We start from the raw sequence: 10,398 nt of genomic DNA on the forward strand, positions 1-10,398 counted from the left end.
TATAGGTCAGTGGTAAAGCTCAATCTAAATGCTGAGATAGTCACTTACAGGAAATTTTTCAATAGGGGATGAAGCCCTAAGGACCCCTCTGGTATTGTCTCATCAGGTCATAATCAAAACCTAAAATTCAACTATAAGAACCTAAATGTTTATACAAAACAATTTATTGAAGGAAACTGAGTTCCACGACTCAATAATTCATTATCACAAATGCTATAACTTTATTTCTTAGTAAAGATAAAATTTGGTGTACTATTACTCACCAGCAACACATTGATTATAAAGGATAGAAAAACACTGGATGGTATGTTTTTTAGATATATCTATAAATATGCAATAAAACTGTTAAAATAAAAACCAAGGAAATGATAAACTCAAGATTCAGTGTAGTGAGCACCTGCAGCAGGAGGCAGTTGAGCGGGATGGAGAAGAGGACACAGGAAGATGAAAGGCAGTGGTGATATTCTAGTTCTTGGATTAGGGGGTCACTTAATGAGTGTTTATTGAATTACTAATGTTGTCATTTACATCTGTGTAACATTTATCCTTTTCATGTATCAAATTTTGTTCAAAATATAATTTTTAAAGTATTCGTGCACATACACTGACCCAGCAATTATACTTGTAGAATTTTATCTCAATATATACATGCAGGTATAAAATAATATGTGAACAAAGATATTTATTGCAATATTGTTTTTAACGCAAAATGATTGGAAATAAGATAAAATTAATGAGGGACTGGTTGAATAATTGAAGGTCTATACAGAAGAATAATATGTAGCCTTTAAAAAAGGCAACTATACATATACTCATATGGGATGACCTAGCAAATGAACAAAATGAGGTGTGCAATGTGTAAATAACAGACTGGTGTTATGGTTAAGAGTAAGGATATTACACGTTTATATTTATTTACATTTTTATATGTGTGCCAGTTACGAATACATTGGCTCTCAGCTTCAAATTCAACTTCAATCATTGCTTTGCATTAACAGACTGAATTTCTGTAAAGATGTCTCCTTTACAGTGAGTAGGACATTAAGCTTTCTCAGCAGTGGAGTGGCACTTCTCTTGCTGGGTCCACGAAGCCCATGTGAGGACATTCAGTGGTGCTCTGCCCCCAGCTATGTGCCCTGAATACACAATCCCTCAGCAATCTCGCAGCCCCAACCCAGCCTGATGATTGCCTTCTCCCAGCCCTTCCAACATGGGTACCCCATACTCCAGATCTCCCACCCACTCGCATATCTCCTACTCCACAGACCAGAGAACAATTGTGGGAATTCTGCCAACCACCGAGTACGTGTATCGCAGTTATATACTTGGTGACCGCAGTAATGACTACTGGGCGTGTCCATGGACCTAATACAGCCATTGTGATCCAGACCTGGACCAGGATGCTGTTTATTAGCTGACCCCATGTGCCCCTCCTCTAATGGGGTAGAGGCATGATAGTGTTTCTGCTACATCACAGGAAGGTTACACTAAATGCCTTAAGTGCTCTTCCAACCCTAGGGTTTCACAATTCTGTGTTACTGCAGTGTGTTTCCACTCAGACAGAAGAATTAAATGGAAAGGGAAGAAGTTGAAAACTTTAAAAAGTGGGATCCTGAACTGATGGATCAGAGGCTTGAGAGGAGTATCTGGGAGCCAGGGGACTGTCTGGAGGTGCCGGAAAGGAGAGACCACTTTGTTCTTCCTATTGACAGAAAGAAGCAGTGGGTGACCGTTTGACCTGCCACTCTGATGACTGTTGCTGGCACATTTTCTCTAGATACTCCCCCACCCTCTCTACCACAATTAGTGTCTAATTGTCTGTGGCCTGTGGAACCCCCAGGGTCTTAGCAGAATTAATGAGCTCGACCTCTCCATAGGATGGGAGTCCTGGGACCCTTCCCTCCACCACCACACCGTGTCAACCTTTCTACCTCCTGTGCCACTAAAACAAGCTGACTTCTCCTGCAGACTGAGCGGAAGGGTGGTTTGCAAGGAGTTCAGCAGCACGGCAGTGCCTCTGACCTCCGCCGGCCTCATCTTCCCTGCGGAGATGCCGTGGGCTGTAGATGGGGCACAGCCTCTGCTGCCAGTCTACTTGGTTTCAAACATCAGCTCTGGCACTTAATAACCATATAGTCTTGGTAAAGTTATTTAAACTTTCTTGGCTTCGGTCTATTTATGGTAAAAGGAAGATAGACAATACACAGAGCTATTGTGAGGGGCAATCAAAGGTGTGGTGGGAAGTGTTTAACAACCACCTTGGCTGGGGGTGACAGAGAGCAACTTTGAAGTGTTTGCCAATTTCCATGGTGTAAATACTGCTCCTATGGCTGAGTTAAGCTACCAATAGTTTAATACGTGTCTCACAAAATTCCTGAAAAGTTAACAATCAAGAGCTGGTATGAGCCAGCTCTAGCACATTACGTGTGCACGTGCTTAGAAAAGCGCCTGGTAGGAAGTATCAGCAGTCTGTATTGGACCAGAGACTTACTGGCCACTCAAGGACGCCCATTCTTCTTTACATTTTCCTCTTGATGGAGGCTAGGCACCAGTTAAGAGTTTTGTCATCACTGGCAGCAGAAGAGATTTTAATTTGATTGAGGGTAAGTAGAAAGTTTATTCTTCTATAAGACATCTGTTTCTACATATCCTCAGCAGCCTGGAAGTTAAACAGGGTCTAGAATCCCAGCCCTGAAACTTACCGGCTGGATGCTTAGCCAAGTTACTTAACCTCTCTGAGGCTGTTCACTTTGGTAAGATTGGGATAATAACATTGTTTTTGCAGGATTGCTGCGAGAACCAGGTGTTCAGGGACGTGCTTGGCACCATGCTTGGTTCATAGGAAACGCTCAATAAATGTTATGACTAAGAGTAAGAGCAGATAATAATCACTGGATTATCTTAAACTCCCTTGAGTGGACCCCCCACTCCCTGACCTGGCTCCTAGCATGATGCTGGCACTCTTGGGGCTCAAGAACTGAATAAATGCATAAATTGCAGAATGAATGTGTCAGAGGGAAAGAGACCAGGAGAAAAATAATAAACAAGAGAAAAAGTGGAAAAGATGAAATTAAAAGTGAGAGAAGAGGGAGACTTACTAAGGAAGATGTCATCTACAGAGATTCAGAAATAAGGCAGAGAAACGGAGTGAAATTCCAGGAGAATGAGAAAGTTAGAAATGCAAAAAAATTGGTAGGGTGACAGTTGGTGGATGAATTTTTTTAAGTTAGCTATTTTGTAAGGTTACAAATATTGTATATTAAAGAAAACAAAGGAGGGGTACTGCTCACGGGCATGAGATTTCTTTTTTGGGTGATGAAATGGTGTGGAAGTGAAAATATTGGTTGCAAAATTTGTGAATATACTAAAACCCACAAAGTTATACACTTTAAAAGGGTGAATTTTATGATCTGTGAAATATGTCTTCAAAAAAGAAAACAAAGTGATCGTTTAAAATTCAGAATGGTGGTTTCATCTTCAGGGGTAGGGAACTGAGCAGTCAGGGAAGGGCACACAAGGAGCCTCTAAGATGCTTGAAACCTGGGTTCCGTTCCTTAACCTGGTTGGTGGGCATACCAGGGATGGCTTTATTATTCATCAACTATAGAGATTTATTTTACTCACACTTTCGTTTGAATATATAACAGTATGAATTTTTTTTAGTATATCCTATAGGGGAGAAAAGAATAATGGGAAAAAAAGAAAGAACAAACCAAGAAAGACATAAAGGCAGAAATTCTGGCAAAAAGAAGATTCAATAGAACTTAAAGACAGATGGGTACCTTGTGATGGGAGACATTCGTGTCATCCTGTAAGTTTCAGGGCATTGTTGTCAGGTGTCCCACCATCTCATCTGCCATCACCTGCCACCCCTACTTCTGTCCAGTGGACTTCCAAAGGTCTTTCAAGACCAGAGAACCTGGAGTCCTTGTCCCTCAACTGCTAGAGTGGCTGCAGCCTCCCACCCCATCTCTGAGTTGATCTTCTACGTCCTAATACTTCCCTATTAATAAAAAAAAATTCCAGTCACCTCCTCTAGGAAGCTTTCCCTGATATATCCACCCAAGTGGGTCCTTCACCTTTTTGACCTTTTCCTCTCATTCACTCAGTATGTTGGTATTACTGGCCTTTATCTTGGAGTCTTTGACAATGTTCCCATGAACTCCTCCGTGCTTTTAGTGAGCCTAGGACCACCCTCACCTCCTGCCTGTAATCTTCTCATGGCAGGGACTGAGCACGTGGACCAAGTCCCCACCCAGGACTGCTGGTTCAGTGACTCAGGCAAATGAACTGCTCCGTCTGTGAACAGGACTGCTAGACCTAAAGGAAAGGTCTCTCCCATGGATAAAATATTCCCTCTCTGATATGCTCCCTTGCAAATAAAGAAACGTACAATATGCGGAATACAATAACTAGCTCTAAAAATGCATCAGACCAATAGAGAAATGATCAAACCTGCAGAGATCATTTATAATCAGAAAATTTATTCAAAATATATTACCTTTCTAGCTCACCCAACAAATACATAAGGGACAATACAACACTTAGTGCTCTGAACACAGCAGCACTCAATAAATGTGTCCTAGGTTAATTAGTTAATCCACACTTTACATCAGCCTCCTTTAAACTCACCGGGTAGGTCTGAGGAACCGGTGTGAGGCTCCATCTGTTTCTGCACATTCACGGTTTCCTGACTCCCCCTGGACAACACCTGACCTAGAAGAACAGGGGAAGAGAAGGGGCTGCTGGATGCTGATGTGCCTGGAATCTGAGGCTGAGTGAGTGAAGGCAGAAGAGAAACATCCACTTGGTATGACCTGACTAGTAACAAGGGTGAGTTGTTATAATACACTCTGGACACACTGCTCTGACACCTCATCCCTCCAGGTCATGGTCAACCACAGCTCCCCAGCGGACTTCCTCCTTCTGGGCTTCTCTGAACACCCAGGACTTGAAAGAATCCTCTTCGTGCTCGTCTTAGCTTCCTACCTCATGACTCTGGTGGGCAATACACTTATCATCCTGTTGTCCGTGCTGGAGCCCAGGCTCCACTCCCCAATGTACTTTTTCCTCTCCAACCTCTCCTTCTTGGACCTCTGTTTCACCACAAGTTGTGTCCCCCAGATGCTGGTCAACCTCTGGGGCCCAAACAAGACCATCAGCTTCCTAGGCTGCTCAGTCCAGCTCTTCATCTTCCTGTTCCTGGGGACCACAGAATGTGTCCTCTTGACAGTGATGGCCTTTGACCGCTACGTGGCTGTCTGCCAGCCCCTCCACTACACCACCGTCATCCACCCTCGCCTCTGCCGGCAGCTTGTGGCCATGGCCTGGGTCATTGGGCTGGTGGAGTCTGTGGTCCAGACACCACCCACCCTCCGCCTGCCCTTCTGCTCCCACCAGCAGGTGGATGATTTTGTGTGTGAGGTCCCGGCTCTAATTCAACTTTCCTGTGGGGACACCAGCTACAATGAGATCCAGATGGCTGTCACCAGTGTCTTCACCTTGGTCGTGCCCCTCAGCCTCATCCTGATTTCCTATGGAGCCATTGCCCGGGCAGTGCTGAGGATTAACTCTGCCACAGCGTGGAGGAAGGCTTTGGGGACCTGCTCCTCCCATCTCACGGTGGTCACCCTCTTCTACAGCTCAGCCATGGCTGTCTATCTCCAGTCCAAAAATCCCTACGCTCAGAAGAGGGGCAAGTTCTTTGGTCTCTTCTATGCAGTAGGCACCCCTTCACTTAACCTTCTCATATACACCCTGAGGAATAAGGAGATAAAGAGGGCATTCAGGAGGTTGCTGGGGAAGGACGTGGACTCCAGGGAGAGCTGAGGGAGAGCTGCCTGATGTGCTTTGAAAGTAAGAAGACCTTCATGGTTTTGTCAGGACGTGTGTATTCCTCACACCTCTGCCTTCCTCACACCCATCATGTCACAGAAATGACTGACAGCCACATATGTGTGCGTGCATTTGAGTGTGGGTGTGAGTGTGAGAGAGACAGAGACATAGGAACAGAGACTGAAAATGTGTTAAGGGGAGGCACATATCTCTATAGGAAACATAGGAATCAAATTTAATATTTCCTCTATTTTTAATGGCTTTCACCCCCATGATGATGGCCCTAACTTTATCATTTCCATTTCAATCTCATCTCTCACATCATTGCTATTTCTTCACCTCCATTTCTAATTTCTACCATAGTTTCTTTGCTTCTCCCTCGAGTTTTTTCCCTCTTCCTTAAGTGTCTGTTTTGCATTCTCGTTCTGTTTCATTCCCCCAAAATGACAGCAAGGACCCAGAAGCTGGAGCCCAAGTAAGTTCAGAAACTCATCCAAGAACATGCACTATTAGAAGCAAAAGCCAGGCCCCACGACTTGCAGTCAGGCAACTTCTCAAACAGATGCTGTTACTTTCATACTGTCATCAAATATTTCAGTACCCTTAGGCTGGAAACCGGAACAGGGCCTTAGAGAGAAACTTAACTTCTTCAGTCCTAGTGTTTCTTCTTTTATGGCACTCATAAATCACAAACATCTCAAGACAGAGATGGAGAAAGCAAGCTTAATGTTTAGGCTGCCAGGACAATTTTGGCAATGTGGAGTTGGTGCCATCTACTGGCACAATATGGTATTGCACCTGGCATCCCAGATTCCTGACCTAAATCCTCTCTACCGCCATCAGCCCTGCACTCTTGCTCAGAAAGATAACGATTGCACTGCTATTATTAGGTATTTATACAGTGATTATGATATCCCAGGTACCATTTAAAGTAAGTTACACATATTGACTATTTAATCTCTCTTACTATGAAGCAGATAATATCATTATCCTCTTTCAGATGCAGAGTTTAAGTAGCAGCTTAACAATGTCAGAAATTTGGACCCAGGAGGATTGGTTCAAGTCTCCATGCTCTTAACCCAGCCTTTTGATACAAATAGTGTCTCCCCAGCCCTGGTGAGGTCTCAACCTCTCAGCAAACTTTGAGGAAATCAACCCAGTCTAAAAATATGTCAAATTTGATCCCCCAGCTGAAGGAGGCTTGCTTCCCTGGAATAAGAAAGAGTTCACTGGTTGCTGCAAAGCATCTCGTGGGAACAAGAAACAATAACTTGCCTGGAGGAAGTTTTGGTACAGCTCCTCATGTGTTCCTGGCCTACTTTCCCCATGAGATTTCAGGCTCCTAGAACCAAGGACCAGAATGTTGCAGAAAATTGGCCCCCAATTAGTTCTATAAATGAATGAATGAGTGAATGAATAAATATCTCCAAAGAATGTGTAAAGGGTTCTAGGGTACTAATCTCACAAATGCTGTCTCCCAGCTTTCCCATGAAAATGGCAACAATATCAAATCCTCTTGGGTACCTGCTGATGAACTAAGAAAAATGAAAATCCTAATTTTGTTCTAGTTTCAACACAAAATGGCTTTGATTCAACATTTACTCTGGCATCAGCCCAGAACAGCAGCATTAACTCTATTTTACTCTGAATCTTCGTTTTAGCTATCCATGTACTAATCTTCCTGTCTCCTTAGCCTCCTTATTAGATCGTATCCTAATCTCAATGTTAGAGCCCCCGTTTTATATTTAATAATCCTAATCTTAGCCCTGCAAGTAATGCTAACCCTAACTCCACTTTTCAAATCACTTATATAATGTCTTTTTCTCATCACCACCTCTATTCTCTTTCTCTCACTGGGACCTGGAAACCTCTACTCTTCATGTCTGTTTATCAGCTCCCTAATGTTCAAATACAGTAAAACCCTTTCTAGACAGACTCTAGGGGAATACAATGGAGAATTAAATGCAGCAGTCCAAAGGACTTTGTTTTAATGAAACCTGATTTGTTGAATAAATGGTTTCACAGAGAGGTTTAGGACAAACATCTTACTTCAAATTCATTCAGTCTGTGTGGACAGTTATCTACTGGATACTCCAGGAGAAAATCCAACAGGAGTTTGCTCATTCACAACCCTCGAAGTGTCCAAAGAAGATTGAGATGGTCAGAGACATAATTCCAACATAAGTAACCATCACACGAAGGAGTCGGGCGCAAAAGGCACACAGAATGAAAGAATCAGATGCGCAAGTGCTTGGGTGGTGTGGGCATCGGAGAATTCTTCTGAGGTTTGAAACATGGTGGAAGCAACAAAATTAATATGAAATATTTGCTTATTTACTGTGTGGGAAGAGTTAAGGTATTTTGTGTGTTAAGAAGGGAAGATGTGGGGAAAGAGTTACACCAGGGAGACAAATGATTAACGATGAAAAGATAGATTCTTTTAAAATATATATAGAGGCTACCGAATTGGATACAAATGGAAAAGGGGACCCCTTGCAGATGACCTAAGACTACAAGATTTAGGCCCTATGAGTGTGGGCACTTAGCCATCCAACACAAAGCATGAGTTGGAAGCACTTAAGGGACATTATCCAAGAAGCTCAGGGTATAACCACCAGTTCCCTTCTGAAGGGGTCACTGAATCAGGAACAGGTCGGGGAGCACAGTGCCCGGCTTCTGTTGTATCCCTCCGGCCCCCACCAAGCCAGCCTTCCTGGTTTCCCATCTGCAGAATTAATCACGCACACCTGATGGGTACCAGAATATGCTACCCCAAAATACGTCTCCTTGGTGTATGGATTATTTTAAGCTAAAGGCCACTGAGAACGAGCAGCTGCAGGAAAAGCTCTAAAATGGGGCACACGTTTTCTTTTTGTAAATTTACATGTATAGAGAAGACTCCTAACAAGTCTTCTCCAAGGAGAAGGCACTGGCTTAAATCTACAGAACAAACCTCACTATAAACAACCCTTGTTTACCACACTTTCCCTGATCACTTTCTCATAAATTGCCTCCATCACCCAGAAGCCCCAAATCTCTTTTCCTTTAGTTTAGCCTTAATAGTATCTAAGCCCCAGTTCTAACCACCCCTTTGGGTTCCTCATCACTGAGTATTCTCATGTGTAGGCACGATGCATGTGTTAATAAACTTGTTTTTCTCTTGTTAGTCTGTCTTTCATTTGTCTCTCCTGAGCTAAATAAAGAATCTAAGATGGGAAGAGGAAAAGGACTATTCCTCCTCTCCGCCACCCCTTGAGAACACTCTGTGTGCTCCTTCATGTTACTTGTGCACGTCCCTCACCCCACTGTGTCACGGTCTGGGGCACAGTGCCTGGCTGGAAGAACCCTCAATGCATTGCTCCGCAGCAGCCCCAGGTCTCATTTTCCATGAGTCTCCAGTATTTCCTTCCTTGTTCTAGGAGCCAGGTGGGTCGATGCCACATTGTTTCAGTAGTCTGAGTATCACCCCTGTTTGCAGGGAAGCTGTCACCTGACATGAAGGCCAGGGCTGGGATATAGCTCTTGCTGCTGCTTCAGAAGCCAACTCTTCATTTTTCCACACTGCAGGCTTATCTACTACATAGACTGCTTCCCTCTCAAGAACATTCCATTGTGGGAAGAGGGAAAACGCAAATTAAATCCTATTGGTCCAAAGTGGATATGCAATGGTTTTCAAGTATTGGTCTAAGATTTAACCTACCCATGCTCTTGGGGAACTTCAGAAGCTGGCTCCTCTGAGCAGGAGGCTGAAATGACAAGGCCCATTCAATTCTTGCAGATCATTTGCAAAAATGTGAAAATTATTTTTTTAAAAAATCAGTGCCTCAGAGAAAGAGAAAAATTGAGCTTCGGAAAAGCAGTGCTCCAAGGGGACAAAAAGAATCACAGAAGTCCTAGATGAGGTTTGGTTTTGTTTTCCACTGGCCATTCAATACTGTCTTTCATGTGGAGGGCAAATTCCTTCCAAGATGCTCAGAATTCTTAGACAAAGACTTTTAGAGCTGGAAGTACTCAGGGGCCATCTCATCTACTACCTCCTTGCAGTCATAATTTTTTTTTTGTTCTTCTTAATTCCTAGGAAGAAGAGTCCTCACATCTGTTCAGCCACGTGCCACAGGCGCCCAATACATGTCCATCACTGCCAGAGAACCCATGAAACAGTAGTGACAGTGGCTAGTGTTTCCCCAACATACTGTATGAGCCAAGAACCATAGTAAGCACCAGACCTTGCCTCCACACTGTGGCACCTACACTGTGGATGAATGAGTGATGAAGATGGTGATGATGATGATGACTGTTATCTTCACAAATGAGGACATGGGGAATGGAGATTGAGAACCACTTTTCTGCATGTGGTGGGATGTGATACTCTGGCCATTTGCCTCCAGTGCCCACACTTTTAATCACTAGTGTCATCCCTCACTAATCCCAGCCCAATCATGTCCTGCGCTGCCCTGCTAAGCCCCTGATGGGTCAATAAAACCCCTCTCTCCACCCCTCCGCTTCAATGCCTTTTCATGAATGAGGCCTGTGAGCCTCCTTCCTTGGACGGAAGCCCACTCT

At 43.7% G+C, this 10,398-nt stretch overlaps 1 protein-coding gene across 1 annotated transcript; it reads left to right on the forward strand.

Annotated features, from left to right (window-relative positions):
- Positions 1–4,890: 4,890 nt before the first annotated feature.
- LOC102510839 (olfactory receptor 2H1-like) lies at positions 4,891–5,880 on the forward strand. Its single transcript, XM_014568318.2, has one exon. The coding sequence runs from the start codon at positions 4,891–4,893 to the stop codon at positions 5,827–5,829; it is 939 nt and encodes a 312-aa protein (XP_014423804.2). The 3' UTR covers positions 5,830–5,880.
- The last annotated feature ends 4,518 nt before the right edge of the window (positions 5,881–10,398 follow it).

The sequence above is a fragment of the Camelus ferus genome, chromosome 20, assembly GCF_009834535.1.
Source record: "Camelus ferus isolate YT-003-E chromosome 20, BCGSAC_Cfer_1.0, whole genome shotgun sequence".
Lineage (NCBI taxonomy): Eukaryota > Metazoa > Chordata > Mammalia > Artiodactyla > Camelidae > Camelus > Camelus ferus.

Coding starts and splice junctions, on each gene's coding strand:
- LOC102510839 (XM_014568318.2), top strand. CDS start 4,891: ATGGTCAACCACAGCTCCCCAGCGGACTTCCTCCTTCTGGGCTTCTCT.